Raw genomic sequence first — 24,153 nt, 5'->3', positions numbered from 1 at the left:
CATTCTCAGCATTTATCACTGGTCTGGAACATAGAAGTTTCCCAATGTTTGTTGAGTGAATAACTGAGTGGATGAGCAAATGAATTATGATTTGGGAGGAAACCATATAAGATTTTTTAAGTTGACATTTCCCAACATTTTAAAATATTTATTAATTTACTGAATGATGAATGGATTTTTTTTTAATTTAGTTGTATATGGACAGAATGTCTTTAGTGTATTTGTTTATTTTTCTGCAGTGCTAAGGATCCACCCAAGTGCCTCACACATGTTAGGCAAGTGCTCTGCCACTAAGCTATAGCCCCAGCCTGATGAATAGATATTAAGAGACTTAATATGACAAGCTGAATTTTCAGAAAGATAAAAATTAAAAGGTTTTTCATGAATTTCTACTTTCCTATTTAATTCATTTTTAAATGTTTTTAAGCTTTGGCTTTAAAAGATGGGTAAATTTGCAGTGATACCTTAAGTCATACCTATTTTTCAGAATATAATTGTTCACTTTATCAGATTACTGGTGTTTTGTTATCATACGTGAAATTACAAAAGTCACCACCACACTAGGCAGAAAAGCAACAAGTCCTCACATCTAGCTACTTCAGCCTCAGAGCCAGAAGTGAAATAGGACTTCGAGTGTCAAATACTACTGTACAAATCCTAAAACTAAAGTCTCTTCAAAAAGGAGCCCTGGCAGTCTTCTACATCCAATTTTTTTCTTTCATGTTCATGATTAATCTTGATAAGGTTGATTAATTGGCTTTGAATATATGTTGCAATTACATAAACTCTCTAAATATAAAAAAAAACTTTCTTCATTCATAGCTGTAAGACTCATCAACTAGTAGAGAAGTAGTAGACTCAATCAACAGCAAAGAAAAAAGAATTCCCAAATAAAAGCCAAAAGAATAAAAGAAATTTCTCTATCACCATTTAGAATGCAGTTAAGGAATCCTGCAGACATCACTCAGCAGTTTCAAAATATGTTCTAGAGCAGGTACTGGTGTTTGTATGCTGGTAACCATGAATGATCAAGACAAAAATTCAATTATTTTTAAGAAGGGAGTAAGGAATTTTAAAAATTGCTTAAACAGTTCTATATGGAATTTTAACACTGAAAATATTATTGCATTTCAGGAGGATAAGCTGTAATTTAAGTGGGAAGCCCACATCTATGGAACATTGATTTTTAAAATAGACCTGGTAAATGAAAAATGAAATTGTTTATTTAGGCATTTGAGGTTTATAAATGGATGGTTTTCTTTGAAAACCTTTAAAAATACTAGCATTAGTTAAAATTGTACAAAGCAACATGATAATGCATTCTAGATTATGTCCTTGCCTATGTTCAATTTCGCATGACAATCAATTAACGTTAGCCTGTACGGTTTCTGTCAAAGGATGTTAAAAACTATAAACAATGTGGCAACTGATCATCTGCAAGAATGAGGCTGATAAAAAGTGAATTATATAATGCTTGAACTTGGAAAAAGAGGAAAAATACATCATAGCATAGAGTTACTTTAAAGCTTTAATGTTGGCCAGAGGAGATTAAATTGCCTTTGGGGTGTACAGATGCAGAAGATTCCGTTGGTGTGCTTTTCAAAGCAGAGACAGATGATATTAGGAAACAAACCATGAGGGTTTCTGCTTTAATCTGTCCACATTAATGTTTTGATCTATGACTAATTGGAGTTGCAAGTAGGGTTCAAGAAGTTTCTTACAGCCAGTCTGAAGCTAGTAGACATGTAAGTCTCCTAAAAAAGATCTAGGAAAATTGTTTGACCACAAAAAAAAGAGCATGTGAAGAATCATTCTAATTTATGCCTGTTAGTGTGTCTAATGAAAAATTAATACAGAAGATGCACAAAAATGACCAAAAAAATCCAATGTTCCATATCAAGAGAGAAGGAAAATAAACTAAAATATGCTGCAAAATCTCCCAATTTAAATCATCACTTCTTTTTTAAGGTATTTAAAAACAAAAGAAAAAGAACCATCACTCAAGACATCTACTAAACCAAAGATGATGTCATTTCCCTGTTTAATATCCGAGAGTGGCTCCCAGAGCCAGGATAGCCTGAGCTCCTCAATGTGACGTGGAAGGCCAGCTTGATCTGGCTCTGGCCCTGGATGTACCAGGTCATGTTGCAACACAAGCACTTCCATTCAACTCTGCCAACCTCCTTGCAGTTTCTGGAAAGCAGCCTACTCTCATGCCTCAGTGCTCTGGTGCATGCTGTTCTCCTACCAGAAATGCCCTTCCCTTTCTTCCCTCCCTTTATTTTAACTGACACATCTCATCAGGACTCAGCTGAAGTGCCTATGCCCCCAAGAACTCCAACGGTAGAAAGGCTGTGATTCATCGTTTAATACAAGTAGAAAGAAAGTTCTTTTTGAGTTAGGTGGAGGAAGAGATTAATTCCCAACCAGCTAAGGTCTGGGAGAGACTTCATGGGGACCTAGGTTTTATGGGAAGGTAGATCTGGTAAGTATAGGAAACTTTTACCTTGTTAATCTTGCTTAGAAAGTGAAGAACTTGATTCTGTTCATCACATTTCTTCCTTGGACATTTTATTCCCCCAAATGTTGAGACACTGAGCTTGGAGATTACGATAGAAAAATAACTGCTGTGTTGAAGATTGGTACACAAGGTTCCTTCATCTAGGAAGGACAGAAGATCAAATAGGATTCACATATTAATGAGGGAGGATTAGGACACCGTTTTCACAGTCAGAGCAGTGGGCAGATTGCAAAGTCACCCAAAACCCACCAGCTAGAACACCAACAACTCCCTCTGAACTCCCATCTTATTATTCTCTGACACTAAAAAAAAAGTTACTAAAATCCCATCTGAAAGAAGGAACAAGGCTTATCGTAGGAGCAAATGCCCCTTTATTGAGGAACAGCTCTGCATATTTATAGAGCCAGGAGTGGTTTGACAGTTGGCATGGGGTGCTTTTTGATTGGAGGGTAAGGATCAGGTGAGCCAGCAGGGCTAGTCTGATTGGTGGGTAGGATCATGTGAGCCAGCAGGGCTCTGATTGGTGGGTAAGGATCATGTGAGCCAGCAGGGCTCTGATTGGTGGGTAAGGATCATGTGAGCCAGCAAGGCTCACCATTGGACAGCTCTTCTTGGGAGATGGGGAAGTTAGTCTTTGGAGCCAGGGGACTCCCAACACCATCTGCTTCAAGAAGCCCTCTCCTACTAAAGAAAAGTGTGCTGACAGTTTTATGGACATGTGGCAATTAAAGACATGTTCTTAGAATTATACAAACTTATAAGTGGTATCACTCTGGTTAAATTATTTAACTTGCACCCAAGCTGTGCCTACTCTGGAATTCAGCCCTCGATGAGGAAGATCCCATCCACATTAAGGGACCCAGAGCCCTCCTATTAAGAAGTATCTACAAGGAATTGTTCCTTACTGAAGAAGTTTGCGTCATTCGCAGTACCACTGGCCATGATATAGTAGTGACCATGGTGAAACCAGTGGAGCCCCAGATACTTCTGGGTCTCAAGTAGGAAGTGCCTGGGTTATACACCTGAGACTAGGGGGATCATTGATAGCATCTTGACACAACACACCACAAGTCAGAGCAGGACAAGGGGTGGGCTACAGACACCACACTATAGTCAAAAGAACTTTTTTTTCCAATTTGAGACAGGGTCCTGCAAAGTTTCTTAGGGCCTCACTAAGTTACTGAGACTGGCCTTGAACTTGTGATCCTCCTGTCTCGGGTTCCCGAGTCACTAAGATTTTATGGCATGTGCCGTGTCATCATGTGCCACCACTTTCAGCCAAAAGAACTCATTCTTGACATGCTAATGAATCCTCCCAATCAAGGCTAGAGCTTCCATAGTGATTTGGGGAAGAAAATCTGTTGGAAACTAAAGTTCCTAAGTGGGAGTAGGCACAAAGTCATGGAAATAATATAATGTGGCTATTTTTATTCAGATTGGCATGGATTGGAAAAATAAAACATTATACCTAAAACAAGTAGATATTTGAATAACTGGCATGCAGTCCCAGCTTAAGAAATAGATCAGAAAAAATATAACAAATTAAAAGCATGTTTATCTCAAGTGGCAGGGAAAAAAATTTAAATTTGAAAGCCATAAACCAACAAAAACAATGAGAACAGGAGAGAAAATTATAACAGACAAGATGTTTCAACAAATTTGTCAAATGACTTAGCAGATAAAATGGCATGAAGTGAGTCAACAAGCATGCCAATTCCTGCCAGGAAACTCTAGAAAGGGATACTTTTGAAAATTAAGGAACTGTTGAAAATAGGAAGATGCACTGAAATTCTTAATAATAAGTAATTAGACATATCCTCAGCTCACACAGCCAGGCAACTGTTCCCACAACACTGGCTTTCCACCACAAGTGATTACCCTGGTAGAAGACTGGAGATTTACAGTTGGAAGAGAGTCCAGATGAAGAAATGCAAACAGTTGCCTCCAGGAAGTGAGAATCACAAGCAGAAAGGGTAGGTCAGGGACTCAGGGCTTTGGTTTTGGTTTTGTGGTTTTTTTCATGATAAGGTTTGTAGTCCTTGAAATAGCATATCATATTTGATAATATCAGATGAAAAATCATGCATACATGCATATAATTATTATGATAACATGTTGGATAATGTTTTAGTTACCTTTTTTGCTGCTATGATTAAAAAATCTAACCAGAATAATTTTAGGGAAAAAAAGTTTATTTGAAGGCTCACGGTTTCAGAGGTCTTAGTCCACAGAAGGATGGCTCCATTCCTTGGAGCTCGAGGTGAGGCAGAACATCATGGTGGAAGAGTATGGCGGAGAGAAGCAGCTGGAATGGTGATCAGAAAACAGAAAGAGACTCCACTCTCTAGTTACAAAATACATACCCCAAAACCACACCCAGTTTCTGTCTCCTCTAGCCACACCCTAACACTTCAGTTCAGTTCATCCCTATCAGAGAATTAATTCACTGATTAGTTTAAGTCTCTCACAATCTCATCATTTCCCCTCTGAACCCTCTCACATTGTCTCACATGTGAGCTTTTGGGGACACCTCATATCCAATCCAGAGCCGATAATACATATGTTATACATGTACTTATATAATGTTTATTATGTATATTTATTTTGCTTTACCTAAAATAAAATTCTAATTTAAAGAAGTAAAATAAAAGAATATTTCATACTTTTTGAAAATACATTTAAACACACAATTGTACTAATGGATAAAAATCCTTATCACCAGTGATAACAAAGTTCACTAATTTTAATTTTCTTCTTAATAATGGCCTCTTCTCATGGCAAAGAACAGCCAGGAACACATTAGATAGGATTGCCACATACAGCCACACAGCCATACATGCCCCACCTCTAGGGCAGCTGGAGTCCGTAATGAGGTCCCTAATATAAGTAGGAGCTCTCCACTTCTTACTGTTTAATTTGTAGTACGATTTTAAACTCACTTTCTCATAGTTAGTTCAACACTTGCCTCTTGGCTCTTTGGTGAATCATTGAAATGATCTTGAAGTCCCTCATGTGACTCAGTTCCTTTAACCTGTGCACTATAAGGATCAGAGTGTGAGCTTTTCCATTTTGAGGTTCCCCCCTTTTCTTCCTCTTCAATCTTTTTTCAGCTACTAATTATACATTTGATGTATACATTTTTAATTTCTGATTATATTATTACATTATATTATTATATTTTATTAGTATTATGCTGTTAATTATTATATCATTATTGTTGGACTTGGCCTAAAAAACTTTAAATGTTGCTCTTATTTGTATGTTTATTTAAGCTTTAGGACTTATTTAAATGATAGCAGTAAGTGTGCCTTTGGCAGTTTTAAAGAGTGTATCAGTGAGGCATTTGAGAGCATGTATATGAATGTTCCAGAGCAGCTGGCAGGAAAAGGCACACAGCCACCTGTGTGACAGCAGTGCCTTGGATGGTGAGTTGACAAGCCATGCTACTGGTAGCTAAGACTAATACATAAGACTGGTGAAGTCTTATGTATTTCACAAATTAATTCAGGATTTGTTTTTTTTCACTAAGTATCTGTGTTTTAGAAATCTCACTTCTCTAATTGTTGATTCTGCTCCCTCTACTGGAACCTTGGTTAAACTGAATGGAAAATCCAGTTTCCTGAAACAGAAGTGTCTCCAAAACTGACCAATCAGTCCCCCAGAAATGAAGACAAACATTAAGCTAGGAAATTATTCCCATAGCATAATTATAAAGGACCGTTAGGACAGGGGAATAGTTTTTTTTTTCTCTCATTTTTCTAAAGCAAGACAGTATTCATAGGATTATTTTAGTTTAAAGGAAAGGAATGTTTAAATCAAACTCTTGGGTAGTTGATATAATTCAGAGCTCAGAGCAGTCTGTTCTTTTGGAGAATTACATTTCTGATTTGCTACTCTGTTTTGAGGTTAAAATCCTTGAAAGCATTGCAAAAATAAGCTCATTATGTATATTGTAGGCACTTAAAAGGAACTCAGAATATGCTTTTAAAATAGTGCATTCATATTCCCATCCATTGAGGTAAGGACAATAGAGATTCCTCCATTTTGAAGAGGAAAAAATTCAGTTTAGGGAGCTTATGTGTCTATGCAGGCTCACACACTGCCTAATACCAAAACAGGGAGTAGAATACGCACCTTCTCTATTTGATGTTAAGATACGATTTTATTTCTGCATCTCTATTCAATAGGGAAGTAACTAAAAAAATTAGTCAGTGAGCTTTATTGGGGTCCTTTCATTTTTCTATCATTTGTTCATTAATATCTTTTGATTAAACAGACTAACACTATAGCATGTGGAAAAAGTATATTTTAGCCAACTGTTTAAAGAAAAAACACACTGCAGGTACAATGTTCCTTAATCTGTTTGCTATGCTAACTCCCAGACTCACAAAAGCATATGTGTTCAAAATAACCCTCTGAGAAATAAGAAAGGAAGGGGATCTGCCAGAGAAGGCAGCATTCATTAGCCAGTCACTCAACAAGAGTATTTACTGAGTGTCAGCCATGTGCCAGATGCTGTGCTCAAAGCTGGTGATTTAGCACACCCACACCCTCACACTGCAACTCAGAAAGGAAGACGGAACTAAAGAAAGATGTGACCACAACATTTCCAAGTGAAAAGAATCAGAGAGGAGATGTGGAGGCAGTGGGAGGCAGAAGGGAGAAAGGACCTTTTAGATTAGAAGGTCAAGAAAACTTATCTGAAAAAGTGGGGGGCTAGCCATGGAAAGGAGGTGCCCCATAAAAAGCCCTGAGAAAGGAAACGGCCTGGGGTATAGGTGCTGCATGGTGGTGACTACAACCAAAGTGGAGTGACACAACTTAGGACGAAATGGAGAGTTAGGAACCAATTATTCAATGTTTTGTCGATCATGCTCAGGCATTTAGATTTCATCTAAGAGCAAACAGGGAAACATTGGAGGATTTTAGGCAGTGCCAGGGAATTATTTAGCTGAAGAATCCTATGGAGGGGACAGGAGCAGAAGCCCGAAGTAAAGAAGCACTGAGAAGTGAGGAAGGAGTGGATTTAAGCAGGCAGATGTGACTAGAGGGAGATGGTCTTGTGCCAAGCACTTGACCTGCAGTGTCTCCAGCCTGCTCAACTCTAGCAAAGCCTGGACACAGGAAACCACAGCACAACTCCAGATCCTTCCCTTGAAGAGAAAATCTCCCTGGAAAGGGACTTCTTGTGTTGACCTCAGGACTTACTGGAAAAAAATGAAAGACAGTCTGTTTTGACTGGAATGTAGACTGTATGGAAAAGTTTGGGGAGAGAGAAACCTAATCCAGTGCATTAGGACTGGGACCATGGAGACGTCAGCCCCCTTTGAGTCCTGACACTGTGCCAACTGTTCACCTACACTGAATTTCAGTCTCACCCCAGCAGCTTGAAATAGTTGTTAAAATACAACAGTAGGCACTTAAGGCCACAAAAGCACAACAGTGACCAAGGTCTATAATGACTTGATGGCTGAACTGTCATTTGAGACTCTGGTTTCTTTCTCAAATCTGTTATCAGTTTTTCCTTTCATCATATGATAGCTAGATAACAACATTCAGGCTCCACTCTGTGGGTGACAGGCAGCCAACAAAACCATTTTGAACCCATGGAATGAGGGCAGATGATGCAGATCAGATCTGCCTTTTTCAATAATGATAATCCAGAGCTTTTGTGTTTGCTTGGGGAAAGATTGTCCTGCTATCATGGAGGGTTCCCATCGTTGCACTGTGAACTGCAAGGTATTTGTTTTTTGGTTTTTGCACAGGGTAGGAAACCTGTGCAATAACCAAAAGATGAAGGGAATTTCTGCCTGAATAAAATAAAATAAATCTAATTCTTTTAATGAACACTTCTGGAAGGTTTTCTTTGAAAAGTTGTGTTGGGAGTCTTTTCTACATAATTATTATGGAGCCCTTAGGTACAGTCACAGCCCCAAAATTACTTAACAGAGACTCATTGACACAGCCCCAGGGTCACTCCTGGGATTATATGTATACCGTATCTTTATGGTCTTATCTATATCCTTATGACTTTTTTCTCTGCTTTTTATTTTATATTTTCATTATCCAGTTATAAAGTAATAAAATTATCTGCTAAAAGGATTTGTGGTATAAAAGGTGAATGAGGAGGAAAGGTCCTTCTAAATTCCCTCTTTTGAAGAAAAAATGTCATTAGAAACTTAATTTTTCTGTCCTTGAAAAGAAAACTAATAGTGTCCTGTGTGTTATTCACGTATACTAGTTCCATGATTCTCAACCAGGTGTAACTGACCCTAGAGGACATTTATTTGACAATGTCTGTGAACTAGTTTACTAGGACTGCTGTAACCAAGTTCCACAGACTAGGTTGCATTGACAACAGACACGAACTTCACCATGGAAGCTGGAGGCTTCTAGAGGCATGAAGTACCAGATCAGGGTATCCACAGGGTTAGTTTATTCTGAGGTCCCTCTCCCTGGAGGTAGATGGCTGTCCCTCTGTACATGTGTATGTACATTTTCACTTCTCATGAAGATAACAGCTATATTGGATTAGAGCCCACGTAATTACCTCATTTTAACCTAATCACTTTTTAAAGACTCATCTCCAAATACATCACTTTCCAAGTTACTGGGGACTAAAATGTCAACATGCAAATTTCAAAGGAAGACAATTCATCCCATGGAAGTTTAGACAAGTTCTTGCTTACCACAACTGGAGAGAGGGCCACTGACATCTAGAGCCAGGAATGCTGCTAAGCGCGTTACAGTGCGTGGGGTGCCCACAGGTTGAGGAATGCTCCCCTAGCTCCAAAGTCATCTGTTTCAACTTTCTTCGAAACTTAAGGAAAAACAAAATATATTAAATTCAAGTGAACATTAGGATTGTCAATCATAGCACAAGCTTAGAAATCTGCAAATATCCATTTTTAAACATTATACACAGAAACCATTTTTCTTACACCAAGTTTCAAAACAGCTTCTTGGGAATATAGTATCAGTTAGGTTCTGACATTATCATACCCCTCAAGACAAATTTGTAAGAATTTGTGGGCATAAAAGTATTTCCATTTGTCTAGAAATTAATAGACAAAATTTATAGACATGTTATCTATAGATGTTATTTGTAGGTGCTATTTATAAATTTCTAGACAAATGAATGGAGTTATTCTTATAAGAAGAAATGGAAGCATTATGTAAAATATTGATTCCTTTATCCTCAAGGAAAAAATTAAGATAGTGTTGTATGGACCAGGAAGGGGGAGAGAATAAAGGCAGAGGGCAGGGAAGACCATTAAGAGCCTGTGACAACTGCTTGTCCTTCCCTCTCAGACAAGCCAGAAGCTCAGGATTCCAACCAGAATTCCAGAGTCTGGGACTAGAAGGTGAATCAGGAACTGCAGACAAGGAGTCAAGAAGAATCCAGAAAATGATGCCCGAGGCTAAGTGTTAGCAGAGTAGATGGTCCAGGAAAGTGGTCGGAACAAGGACTCACTCCAAGGCGCTGGCAAAGAGGTCAGAGCCATTACAGACGCCACAAGATGTCAATAGGTTCAGACATGAGGAAAGGAGGTACCTCCTTACATTTGTGGAGTTTTTTAAGAATGAAGAAGATCAAAAAAATATGAACTTGCGTTAAAGCCCAAAAATATGGAAATTAGATCATTCCAGAGCACATGTAGCAGCAAAAAAGCAATCCCTCCCCCCGACACCCCACTCCCAACCCCTCTTTGGAACCAGAAAGACTGAGCTCAGACCCACACTCTATCACTAACTGTTTGTGTCACCTTGGGAAAACTACTTTAGTTCTTCATGCCTCTGTTTCTTCATCTATAGAATGGGTCACTGTCTGGACTCATTCATTAATTAGATTAGGGGTGTGTGTGTGTACGTGTGCATGTAAAGTGTTTGACACAAGTAATGTTATCTATTATTATTCTGGAAACATTTCAGAAATATAATCAGTAAGACTGATGAGAGTGAGGATAAATAATAGAATGAGGTAAAAAAAAGAAACTAAGTTTTCCAGTTTGGTTAACTTAAAAGAGAATGGGAATGTGTTTATCAAGAGGAGGAGACACAAAGAGAAAAGCTGGTTTGGAGAAAAAAAGAAAATAATGAAAAAATGTGTTGGATTTTAAGTAACTTATCAGTTATTCACATGATGTTCAGAAAGCTACTGAAAGAAAGGTCTATAGCTCAGGTATAAGGTCAATGCCAGAGACTGTTCACGATGTTGATTCCATGCGGTCAGATGAAACTGCACAGGAGAAAATGTATACAGAGGAAACAGAGAAAGGCAAAAGAGATGGAACTTCAGGGTATTCCAAGATGCTGAAGCTTTTTTGATGATGTTGATGATTGGACAATCCTTTAGAGATTATAAAGCACTGTAGTCTCTTGGAGCAGGGCAGGGAATTGGTTGTCCTTGGGAGCTTCTGAGATATCTAGAATTATTACACTAAATGATTGAACACAACTTTCTATTTGATTCTGTTATTACTGTTATTTGGGTTTTAAAATCTGCTTTCTCATGTCATTACAAGACTTGTTGAGTGTGCCTACCATTAGTAATTTGTTGCTATGGGTTTAAAAGCAACACAAACAAACAAATAACAAGATTAAACTTCCCTTCTAATTAGGGCCTTTTCCTCTGAGAAAAGCACATGAATGTTGTTACTGACTTTGTAGGCCTCTGGTTCTGGCTGTTCAGAAAGTGTTTAGTTTGCTATCCTTGTTCTTGATTTGGTTTGGTTTAGTTTGGTTTGGTTACATGCTTACTTGGCTCTCTATTTTGGAGATGGAAATCTCAGAATATGAGGTTTCTAGAAAAGTGATCTACCCACAAACAAGAACATGTACTTTTTCTCTTATTATTGGTATAAATAAAGCAGTCGAATGCTCATTAGCTATTTCTGCCTATTAAGATTAAAATGATAATATAATTTTTTTCAAATGAGCTTTGGTTTTAAGACTATCTTTTTCCTGTAATCCCAGTGGCTTGGGAGGCTGAGACAGGAGGAATGTGAGTCCAAAGCCAGCCTCAGCAATGGTGAGGTGCTAAGCAACTCAGTGTGACCCTGTCTCTAAATAAAATACAAAATACGGCTGGGGATGTGGCTCAGTGGTTGAATGACCCTGAGTTCAATACTAACTCCCCCAAAAAAGACTATCTTTTTAAAATTTCCACTAAAAAAAAATTAGTGTTGCCATTTAATAAGTTACCAGTAGAACATAAGCCAGCTGCCTCTGAACACATTTTAATTATCTTTTAATTTTAACAAGATTTTTTCAAGATAATTATAAATATCAAAAGTTGGCATGACTCTACCTTTGATATATCAGCAGCACAGGCAAAAGATGAGATTCTGTGATATTATAAAAATGATGATAGCAAAATATATAGTGCTTATAATGTTCCAGGTAGTATTTTAGGTACTGTACATGTAGTAGCTCAATTATTTCTCACAACAATTTTATGAAATAGACGCTATCATCATCTCCATTTCACAGAGGACACAGATGAAGAACTGAAGTACAAAGACATTAAATAACTTGCTCAAGTTTATTCAGCTCAGAAAGGCAAAGCCAAGACTTGAAGGCAAAATTATTTCAATATCAACTCTTTCTAAGAAGACCTTTGAATCCCCAAGAGGAGTATTAGAAGATGAAAGGTTACTAGCCTTTTCATTACATATCAGTGTATAGTTTCACTTATAATAAGTATACCTTATTTCTAATTTGAAGGTCATCAAATAAGATAAAATGTTCTGCTAGCATTTTGCAAACAAGCGTATCTTGAAGGGCAAGAGTCATAAATATTTGCTCAATTATTAGATTATTATAAGTGAGGAAATTTAAATTAAAACCACAAGAATATACTATTGTAGACCTGTCAAAATGATTAAAATTTTAAAAAGAAATAATACTTATTTTGGTGACTATTAATGAAAACATTTAGATATGAAACATTTAGTATTCTCATAGACAACTTCATGGAAATATAAATCAATCTAACCACTCTAGAAAAATATTTGGTAGTATCTATTTGAACTGAGCATAGGGCTAGAGTTATAGCTCAGTGGTAGAGCACTTGCCTGGCACTTGTGAGGCACTGTGTTCAATTCTCAACACCACATATAAGTAAATAAGTAAAATAAAGGTCCATTGATAACTAAAAATATATATATTTTAAAAACCAAGCACATACATATATCAAGACCCATTCCTAGCATTTCTCTAACAAAGGCACACATGTATGTTCAACAAAAGACATGTTTAAGAATGTTTATAGCAGCACTGTTTATAATAACACAAACTAAAAGCAACCTAAAGGCCCTGCAACAGTAGAGTGGATAAATGCAGTGTGGTATAATAATAAAATGAAATATATTGCATTGAGAAGAAGCTAGTATGTAATAAACATAACAAATGAAGAAGCTAGATGAACATAAAAACTATGCAAGACATGATTGCATTTATAGAAATACCAAAAATAAGCAAAACTAATGCAAAGTCTTAGAAGTCATGAGATGGTTGCTCTTGGTGGGAATTAGTGAGTTGGAAGGAACATGAGCAGGTTTCTGGGGTAATAGCATCGTTCTGTCTTGATTGCACTGATTTATGAAGTGTGTTCATACTGTGAAAATTCACTGGACTAGACACTTAGGATTTATGAATTTCACTTCAATAGAAGAATCTTTAAAGGATGCATTGTTTTGGAGTTAAAAACAATGGCATGAGGAAAGTACCTGAAAATATCATTATTCATCTTATAAAATGATACCTTTTCGTTTGAAATTCACAAGAGGGTTTTTCTCTAGAAGCATATTTGAAAAGTTCTGGAATGATTTCAGCCCAGATCCACTGTTAAAAAAAAAAAAAATCCAGCAGAAAGCTAAATGCTCTTGGATCTCCCAACACAAATTTTAAAATTATCATTCTTAAGAGATGATAGGAACTGCACTGTGCTGCTAAAAAGGAAAATGTTTGTCTTTGTAGAAGAGATTAAAGAAGGAACCTCACCTTCTGTTTTAGCTATGTTCTTACTATTAGGAAGAGCCTCCTTGATACTCAATTCACATACCGAGCCCCAAATATAGACAGTAGCATGGCTAGATTTTAAGATGGTGGACTGAATGCATACTGCAGTCATCCCCCTCCCCCACAACAAATTCATAGAAATGATAGAAAGGAGCATAAGGGCAGAAAGGGACTTTTCTTTTCTTTTTTTTCTTTTTCTTTTTTTTTTTTTTAAGAGAGAGAGAGAGAGAATTTTTTTTTTCAATATTTATTTTTTTTTTTAGTTTTCGGCGGACACAACATCTTTATATGTGGTGCTGAGGGTCGAACCCCGGGCCGCACGCATGCCCGGCCAGCGCGCTACCGCTTGAGCCACATCCCCAGCCCTGAAAGGGACTTTTCAATGAATGAGAATCTTTGATGAATCTCTGGGACAGAAAGCAAATAGTATCAGCTGGAAAGGGAAACCTGATTATAGGCAAGAAATCATTGTGGAAGGTAGGCAACCCAAAGAGGGTGTTCTCCCAAGTGTTTTATTCCAGAAATTTTCTATAGCTTGTATTCTTAGAAGCAGCACAGTCATTTGACAAGAAACATGGTTTTTTAAAAGACAGATTGGGTAAGATTTTCTCTTTAGTCATAGGAAGGCTGCAACAGAAGAGGACTCAACTCAATATAAGTGACTCCTATATGCAAGAGTCTTCTAAGAATCAAAAGTACTGTGATGGCACAGGCGTGGTGGTACACACTTGTAATCCCAGTGACTTGGGAGGCTGTGGCAGGAGGAGTTCAAAGCCAGCCTCAGCAAAGGAAGGTGCTAAGCAACTCACTGAGACCCTGTCTCTAAATAAAATACAAAATAGGGCTGAGGATGTGGCTCAGTGGTCAAGTGTCCCTGAGTTTAATTCTCGGTACACCCCTCCCCCCCAAAAAAGTATTATGATGGAAGAAAATATGGCCACTGAGCTACTGGGAAAGACAGTCACATACACATATTTCTGTATAATGTCATTAAATGTGTGGGTGGTGCAGGAGGAGAGTGAACAAATCATTTCTGCTACTAGTTTTAGAGTTCAGGGAAGGCATTCTGGAGAAGATGACACCTGTCCTGAGTTAAAAGATGAAATAGAATTGATATTCCAGGTGGGTAGATTTGGTATGCCCCAGATAAAGCTTGTATGCAATGCTAATAAATGTAGGCTCCATTTGGAAGGCTAAGGGACATATCCAAGGGTCTTAAGTAGGGAGGTGACTTGGTTAGTTCTATACATTTTGATAGATCTCTCTAACTGCCATCTGGAGGGTAGGCCTACCTAAAGAGTCAAGCCTGGAAGCAAGCAGTCACAGAGTTAGGAGGCAATTCCAGATGGAGCTGGTGGGGGCCTTCATAGTAAGAAAAAAAGGAAAAAAAGGATATAGGAGGATGAAAGAGAGGAACAGGACTTGGGTAGCTGCCAAGCTTTGGGCTTTGTTGACAGAAAGATGGTAGTGGCATTAACTAGAAACTGGATCTACAGAAAAAGAAACACATTTGGAGTAGAAAATGATTTTTTCCATTTTGGTCATGGTACATTCCTGTAAGATTGCTAGTGGACATATCCAAAAGGAAATTGGATATATAATTCTGAAATTTAGGAGAAATATGGATTTGGGGGGGATTACGGACATATGAGTGATATTTAAACCCTTAAGAGTAAGTAATAGCCTCCAAGGAAAAAGGGTAGGGATTGTAGAATATTAGGCCAAGGGCAGAACTCCAGAGAACACTGACATTTACAGGGCAGATAGGAGAAAATTCCACAGAGGAGTCCATAAAGTATAAGTTTGGGGAAATATAGAAAGAATCCTGATAGTGGTGACTCGGAAACCAATAGAATTTAGAGTTTAAAAAAAAAAAAAAGCAGGTCTAATGCAAGAAAGAAACCCAGTAAGCCAGGTGTTCATTAGACAATATGGAGGTTGGAGATTGCCATTCCGTGGGAGAGCAGTTTCAACATGCTCAGGGATAGAAACCTGTGCACTGTGAGTTGAGTGGGAATGAGAAGTAGAAACTGAAAATGACAACTCCAAAGGGAAGGAGAAAATTGGGTCACAGCTAAAAGGACACACGAGATCAAAAGATTCCCTTTTCTTTTTGCATTAGTAGTAGAAAAGACTGGACCATGGGTATGAAGGAAAGAAGTTAAAAATATAGGAAATCGGAATGATTCATGGTGTGTCTTATTCCAACTGCTAGAACAATTAGCATAAACTAAGTGGCTTAAACTATAAACATTTATTTCTCCCAGTTCTGGAGACTGGGAATTCCAAGATCAAGTTGCCAGCAGATCCAGAGGGTGGTGAGTCTGCTTTCTGGGTTTTCAGATAGCCGTCTTCTCATTGCTTCCTCCCATGACAGGCAGCAGAGGTCTCTCATGTCTGTTCTTACGAGGACATTAATCCCATCATGAGGTCTCCACCTTTATGACCTAATTACCTCCCAAGTGTCCCATCTCCAAACACCACCACTGTGGGGATTAGGAGTTTAACATATGTATTTAGGGGAACACAAACATTCGATTCATAGCATGGAGAAATGTGCTGTAGCATACTATAGGGTATAGGACCCCTGGGGAAGGCTGAGCAAGGAGAAAAGTATGGGTTTAGTAAGCTTGGGACAAAGGAGAATAAGAATTTGGCCTATTTCATCTTTGGTGGTCCAAAGAATCCTAGTTATTTCCATGAAGTAAGAGGAAAGGTGTCCCGAGGGCATGATGGGAGCAGTTGTTGATTAAGAAGTTGGAGGCAACTAGTAAAGATTGGCAACAGTTCCCAAGGGAGTAAGTTGAGCAATAACAAATAACAGGATTGTGCAGCAGTGTTTCGAACCCACAAAGACATGAATTTATAGTCGCTAATCTGCACATTTCTGAGTTTTTCTTTTCTAGCAGCACTCAGTACCCTGGACTAGTAACAGAGAAAATGAATTATGGTGTTTTTCCTGAGCTACAGTTTTGCCCCAAGAGTGAAACAAAAGATGGGGTTTAGGGAGGTCAGAGTGTTGGTGAGACAGTGATCCAGATGATCAACATGTGATCGAAGCTGAACTGTTAGGCTGAGAAGTATCAAAGAACTTTGACACTGAAAGTATCCAAGAAATAGCAGTTGAAACAGAGAAGAGTTAAACTGGAAAGATAGGAGCTTGTGTCAGAAACACAGGGGTCTGTTGAACTAGATCTTGGGATGTGGGGGCAGGTCATGGGGAAGCAGTAATTTTGAAATAAGAGAGGCTAATGCATTCCAGGGAAAGAGAATCACACATGTGAAGACAGATACAGAGGGGAACAGCAAGAATTTCCATGTAACTGGACCACACACTGCATGGAGCAAAGTTGCATAAGAACAAGTTGGAAACATACGTTAAGCCAGTTTCTGAGCTGCCTAAGGTGTCTGGGCAACATTTCCTTGAACGGGCCAGGAACCATCAGAAGTTCTCAGACAGGGGTTTAAGGGCTGTCCTGTTTGGCTTCAGTGGGGCAGGTTGTGTCTGCACAGAGGCTCCTCCACAAGGGTTGAATTCTAGGCAAAGTTTTGTTTGCCAAGCCATTCACCTTGCTCTGCAAGTGCTTCAAGCAGGGGAAGAAGACCCGTTCTGAAACTCTTCACAGCCTCCCTGTCTCGGGAGGGGGAGCCCTTTTCCAAGTCATCTACTCAGCCAATCATGTTTCCATTGGCTAGCAGAGGCTCTGAGCAGACTGATGGCCAGATGGACTGACTGATCCTGGTGACTTCTCTGGCCACCCGGTGACTTCTCTGGCCACCATGTAGAAGATGACCTAGAATGAGGAGACCCAGCAATCATGGAGAAAAGGACAGGTATCAGCTTGACAAGAACCTGACCAAAAGAAGCCAAGAAGAGGGCCAGATCCGGAAGCAAGCTCTGTGGGAACATTAACACTGGGTGGCTCCTGGATGTAGGAATGATTGGGCAAAGAAAGAGTCGAACATGATTCAGATTTTCTGTTCACTGTATTCCTAGAATAGAACCTTGTTATAATTAATGCACAATTATTATTTGTCAAATGAAAAAAATATATATAGCTGGAAGTAACAAAAACATTTTCAAGGGAATGATATGCTCTGCTGGGTTGGATCTCATAGAAAATCACAGGAAATGGTGCCTTCAATCATCTTCATCCTCTGAAATGTTGGATGAGTTCAGAGAGCTCACCTAGAAATGACCTCCCATGCAATGGTTGTCAGCCTTGGTTGAAAGTTCAAATCATCTGAAAAGCTTTTAAAATTCTCAACACCCACACTATGTGAATGAACTCAGAGACTTCAGGGATGAGACCCAGGCATAAGGATGTTTTCAAAGTTCCCAGGATGATTCCAGTTTATTGCTCACTGCCCCTCTGGAACTTTGCAACCCCTGCTCCAGATTCCTAGATGTGATCATGGACATAGCATGGATAAAAACTGGGTCAGAGATGGGGTAACAAGGTTTAACCTACTTCACTATCTTATTCCCAATTGAATCTTCCATTCCCACTCTGTTTACAATAACCAGTTTTTCAAAATTAATTCCTTCCAGGCCTGGTGGTGCACACCTGTAATATCAATAGCTTTGGAGGCTGAGGAAAGGAGGTTCAAGAGTTTGAGGCCAACCTAGGAAACTTAGCAAGACCCTGTCTCCAAATAAAATAAAAAGGGATAGGAGTGTGGCTCAGTGGTAGAGGACCTCTGAGTTCAATCCCCAGTAAAAAACACACTCTCTCTCTCTCTCTCTCTCTCTCTCTCTCTCTCTCTCTCTCACACACACACACACACACACACACACACATACATCTTAGCCAAAAATTAAAAATTTCAAGAAATCTATTATATAGCTTCACTAAGAAACTGAATCATAAGCAAAACTTGGTGAAAACAGGAACATTTTAAAAGAATAACTTAAAGAATAAAGAATGCATAGGCATGATAGTTATTTTAAGACCCTTCATTTGCTTCTAAGTTTGTATATGTGCCAAGGATCAAAAGCACCAAATAAAAGAAAAGGAAAAGAAAAAAGTTTTAAATAATTTAAGGATCAGAATAAGAAGACAGTAGACCCTTCTATCCTTAAGGGATAGGACCCTCAGTGGGTGCCTGAAATTTTAAAGAGTACCAAACTCTGTTTGTTTTTTCCTATACATACATGTAAATTCATAAATTAGGCACAGTAAGATATTAAAAATAACTAATAATAAAGTAAAACAATCATAACAATATTATATATATGATATATATTTTTTAGTTGTTGATGAACCTTTATTTTTTTATTCATTTATTTACATGTGGTGCTGAAAATTGAACCCAGTGTCTCACACATGTGAGGCAAACACTCTTCAACAGAGCCACAACCCCAGCCCAATTATAATAATGTTTTATAATAAAAGTTATGTGAAGTGATATCTCTTTCAGGGTATCGTATACTATATATACTAAAGGGAGGGTAGAGTATACAGTGTGGAAACAACAGACAAAGGAACAATTCACATCCCAAGTGGTATAGAGCAGGATAGCACAGATTTCATCATGCTATTCAGAACAGCATGCAATTTAAAACTTACAAATCATTTATTTCTGGAATTTCTTATTTAATATTTTTGGACTTCAGATGACTGAAGGTAACTAAAACTGTTACCTTTGTAAAGTGAATAAGGGGGTGAATATAAAAAACTATATTTTATAAAGAGCAGAAAAGTTGTTAGGAAAAAAAGAAAAAAAAAACCTAAGACCAGTAGAAACTAGGTAGGTCTTGGCTCTGGGATTTTCCCACTGCATACTGCACTGTGACAAAGAAGCCACCTAACCTTTCTGAGGCTCACTTTCCTCCTCTGTGATGAGCATCCTCACCCCAGAGATGCCAGTCCTCACTATCAGCTGGACATACTCTGATTCTGTTATTTTTAACTCTGAGTTGAACAGGTTAGAAGTAACATAAGCCTTGTCTTTCTTGAGATGAAAGCAAGAAGAGCATTACTTATTAAAGAATGGTTCAAGAACTCATCCAGGACCATGGCTGTTTCTTACCAATACACAACAGATAAGAATCTGAGAATCATGGTTTAGAAACCTGCATAGTAATTTAACAATCTCTGTTGAATCACATAATAAAATATTGAGACTTGTTTTTTCATATCTTTGGGTGTCTATCTCATACTAGGGATTGAACCCAGGGCCTCTTTGAGCATGCTAAGTGCTCTCCTAGTAAGCTACATCCCCAGTCCTCTTTTTTTATTTGTTTGTTTGTTTGTTTGGTTTTTGTTTTGAGACAGTCTCACTAAGTTGTCTAGATTGGCCTTGAGCTTGTGATCCTCCTACTTCAGCATCCCACGTTCCTGGGATTACAAATGTGCACCACCACACCCAGCTATCTTTGTATTTTGATTTCACATTTTTAGTAATCAGGTTTTACTATATTTTATAAAATGTATGCTCATAACTTAAAAAATTATACCCATCAGTAATTTGGGACATACTGAACTGGAGGAACAAGATTGCCTTTAGCATCAGTGCCAATGTGCATTCAGAAAGGAAAGAGTGAATGCAGAGTAATTGATTTTTGCCTTGCACATTTTGAGTTTGATTTTAAAGGCCCATTTCATTTTATCTTAGGTTGTTCTAATTGACAGTTATTTTCTGCTATAAGTTTATATAAACTGTTAGATGCTTTGTAAAAGAAAACAGCATGTATTAGAATCAGGAGATAAAGCGTTGATTGCAGTGGTGTTAGCTCATCTCCTAAGAGAAGTGACAGTATAATATGCCAGGGAACACAAAGAAGTAATTAATTCTTCCTGGGGAAGGTAGGTACTTTCTTTTATAAGAAGAGAATTAAGACACTCTTTTCTGAGTGGGAATAGCTAATCACAGGGTTTCAAACCGTTAGCATAGGGACACCCTTATTTAAATACAAGGAAGCCTACAGAGTAAGTTAATTTCCCCAAGATCATGCAACTAGCAAACAGAAGACCAGGATTCAAACTGAGACGTGATTCTCAGGTTTGCCTACATTCTCTGCAGCCCTGGGCTCCTCCACCATAGAAGGTGTTTCAGGGAGGACCACAGACTGAATGCTTACAGAAACTTCCCTTCAGGAGGCTGAAATGATGAAATAGGGCAATAAATATTTTTAAAATATGTAGTGCTTATGAACCTTCTCAATATATAAATACCCCTGGTTCTATTTGAAGATTTCTGCACATAGACAAGATCAATATTTGTTCCAAGCTGATTTGCACATCACAGAGAAAAATATAAGAGAAAAAAATCAGTGTTGTTCATACCAGCTGACTTAATGTAGAGGCTCGTTTGATCTTGAATACTAATAAATATTTCCAAAAGCAAACATCCTAGGTCTTTTAGAAGTGGGACAACCCTTTAAAATAAGAGAATAACCTTGAGAATTATCAAGTCTTTGCAGAGATGATATAGTCACAGAGAAAAATCCAGAAACTGCATCAATCAGTTAAAACATGGCTATTTAGTGAAATAAGCAACATTGCTATTTCAGAGAAATATTTGCACACACAAAAAAATCGAAGTTGGTAACTATTTGGCTGTTATCTAGACAATGCCAGAAAAATCCAGATTTTTAAAAATATGGGCAATATAGATTTTTTCTATATCTATATCATTGTCTAGTTTTAACTTGAGAATATGGCATTTATTTGACTTCATTATTATACACTAATGGGTATTAAAATCAACAGTAATTCTGATTTGGTTTTGTGAGGTTGTTTTTCCACACTCTAAAACATTCAACAACACATTTTATCCTCCTGGTACATGCTTGCCACCTTTTAAAAACAGAGAGTAAATGAGCCCTCCATGCTAAGCATCACTGATATCAAGTTAATATTTGATAAAGGAACCAAGCTTTTGATACCAAAATCAGCTGGGCAGGTACAATGGTATGTTCATTTTACTAACAGAAATGATTCAGATTAAAAAGAAGAACATTGTCTTCTCTGACCATCACCTGGTATGGACCACACTGAATTTTTTCTCTTAACATTTTTCTGTGTGGTATGCAAATCAGTTTGTGTCAGATATTGATCTTATAAACCAGGGGCATTTACATAATGGGACAATACATAAGCATTTTACATTCTTTTAATATTTGTTGCCCTGTTTCAGAGTTTTGGGTGCCTGAAGTGAAGCATCTATAAGCATGCAGATGAATGTTAAGAGTGGAGGTGTGTCTGAGATTGTTACAGCAGTAGTTCTGAATCTCCAGGTTGGAGCAACAAGTCATTTCTTAAGTGAACCTGTAGCTGCCTATGAGAAGTCTGGGTTGGTCTTGATTAGAATCTGCCCAGCTGTCAGTGTTCTGGCTTCTGAGATACAGATGGCATACACCAGTGATGCATAGCATATATGAGAGACAGCAAGAAATAGAGAAATAAAAACACAATAAAATCTAATTACACAGAGTTTCGCTTAAAACAAAAATTGATTGAGTTCTGCCCAAAGTGGCTTGTTGTTTCCTGTGCCAGGAACTACTGTGCGGGCCCAGCAGGAAGTGTGCTACAGAGCAGGATCACCTTACAGCCTCGTTTTATGGTTCATTTCACTTATTTAATGCAATCTGAGAACCTGCAAAAGGAGCATGTTAGGAGGAGGGAATAGTCTTTTTGTCTTGTTTTGTTTTGTTTTAAGTTTCTTTGAATCAAAACATTTGTTTTTGCAAGGTGTTTAAACTCCCAGAGAAACAGGACTTCTAGAGTTGCTAGATGGAGACATTTTTCCTTGTCACACAACGTAAAGCGAGACGCATAGTTGTGTCTAGAGTTGAGTCCTGTCTGTTTCCTTTGCTGTCCCTACCCATATCATCTTAAACATGAAGAGTTACCACCCAGCCCATGAATGGTCTAAATCATTTTGAAGTCTAAATCATTTTGAATTCCACGTGAGCTCTTCCTAGAGTCTCCGATTTGACAGAGAGCCCATGATGTTGGTGGGTGGAGGAGGGGGGTGGAGATTTCGGTTGGAAAATTGCAATTCATTTGTCAGGCAGAGGAATGAGCTCATTTCAACTGTGATGCTTGGAATTGTGTGAACCGAACAGCTGGATTTCCTTGTGGCGGCATACACTGCTCCTCACACGCTGTCTGTCTTCCCCTCCAGAGACCTCAGTATGAACAACATCAGCCAACTGCCCCTGGGTCCCCTGCACAGCCTCCGCTTCCTAGAGGAGCTGTAAGTATCACTGGAGTCCCGTTGCATCTAGTCCACCAGGGACACGTTCTTGTGTGTGCCTCTTGTACTTCCTGTGGGAACCAGATAACACAAGGCAGAGAAGCTGTCAGCACCAACAACTTTGGCACATGAGGAAACACTTAGTTGAGACGGGGGAGGAAAAAAAATTGCTTATGATTCTGGAAATCAACTTATAAGAGTTTACCATGAGGCTACAACTTTCTAAGGTGAGACTGAGCCAAACAAATTAAAATTTTAAAACAAAGGCTGTTTAAAAGAGCTGGATAGCTCTTTGGAAATAGTTAAGCAGCAGGATATTAAAAGTTTGAATACTGGTTCATGTTTATTAAAATAGCAAGTAAAGCTATAATCAAAACCAAAACCTGCTGCCTGGTGACTGGGAGAATTGAGTCCACATTGCATAGCACCAAAACCTCTTGTCCTAATCACTTTTAATTACTATTTCCCTACTTTTAAATTTAGCTTCCCTCGAGGCTTCAACAGAAAAACATGAAATCCATGGAAGACTTAAAGCTGGGCTCTCTTATATTCACTATCAAAAAATTTAAAAATTTAAAAATAAAAAAGGAAGAAGCTAAAATTAGTTAATGATACACAGAGGAGCCCTGATTAAGCCTAGTAATCACTTTCCAGAAGATGAAAAAGAACTCTATAAACCAAAAATCTGCGTTTCAATATTCATTTGATCCTCTTACCCTGTGGAGGGATGGAAGCGACACACCGCCAGTCCTCGGGAAGAGCGTTTGGCACCATCAGTTGAGGAAATCCTCTGACTGTTGATTAAAGGAATTGTTTAGGCAATGGACCCTTTTGAAAATGCTTCCTTTATAAATCCTAAAGTCGGGGTCCAATTTGGGCGTAATTTAAATTGTTGATGTACTACAGAATCCACCATGGAGATGGAAAGAATGTCCCATCAGAACCAAATTGTGCTACATTGATCATCTCTTCAAGAGGGTGATATTCTCAGATTTCCCCCGTGCAAGAGTTTTATCTATATTTCTTTTGGGTGACATTATATTTTTTTAAAATGCTATTGTTTTTACTACTAAAATCAATAGAAAATGACCAATTTCTTCTCGAGGGGCATGGTAGGGGATCTGAGACTGCGCAATCGTACAGCGAATTTTTAACATTCAGAGAATGGATATTCACTCTGAGTTCCTGGCTCCTCTTTTTCCCTATTCTTTTCTCTCAGGTCATTTACCTTGCAAGGTATGAACCTTCATAAAAGCTGAAGCCATGTGTGTCTTAGTCACTGCTGGCATCTAATCAATAATCAATATATTTTTGATGAGTGGACTAATGAGAAAGTCAAACATGTAAAAGGAGCTTCTTACACATGTTAAAAACATTAGTTGATATTTTAATGATTATTTTAAGTA

The 24,153-nt window shown here is 38.2% G+C and overlaps 1 protein-coding gene across 4 annotated transcripts in view; it reads left to right on the top strand.

Moving 5' to 3' along the window:
- Positions 1-24,153, top strand: part of Lgr5 (leucine rich repeat containing G protein-coupled receptor 5) — a 124,801-nt gene that overhangs the window by 32,616 nt on the left and 68,032 nt on the right. For all 4 annotated transcript variants that reach the window (XM_048805076.1, XM_048805068.1, XM_015483008.2 and 1 more), the window contains exon 2: positions 22,676-22,747. In XM_048805076.1, the coding sequence (XP_048661033.1) occupies positions 22,676-22,747 (72 nt within the window). The remainder of the gene's footprint in view (positions 1-22,675; positions 22,748-24,153) is intronic.

Source organism: Marmota marmota, unplaced genomic scaffold, assembly GCF_001458135.2.
Source record: "Marmota marmota marmota unplaced genomic scaffold, marMar, whole genome shotgun sequence".
NCBI lineage: Eukaryota > Metazoa > Chordata > Mammalia > Rodentia > Sciuridae > Marmota > Marmota marmota.
Note: the sequence above shows the minus strand (reverse complement) of the source record. Positions and strands in the feature narration are given on the sequence as shown.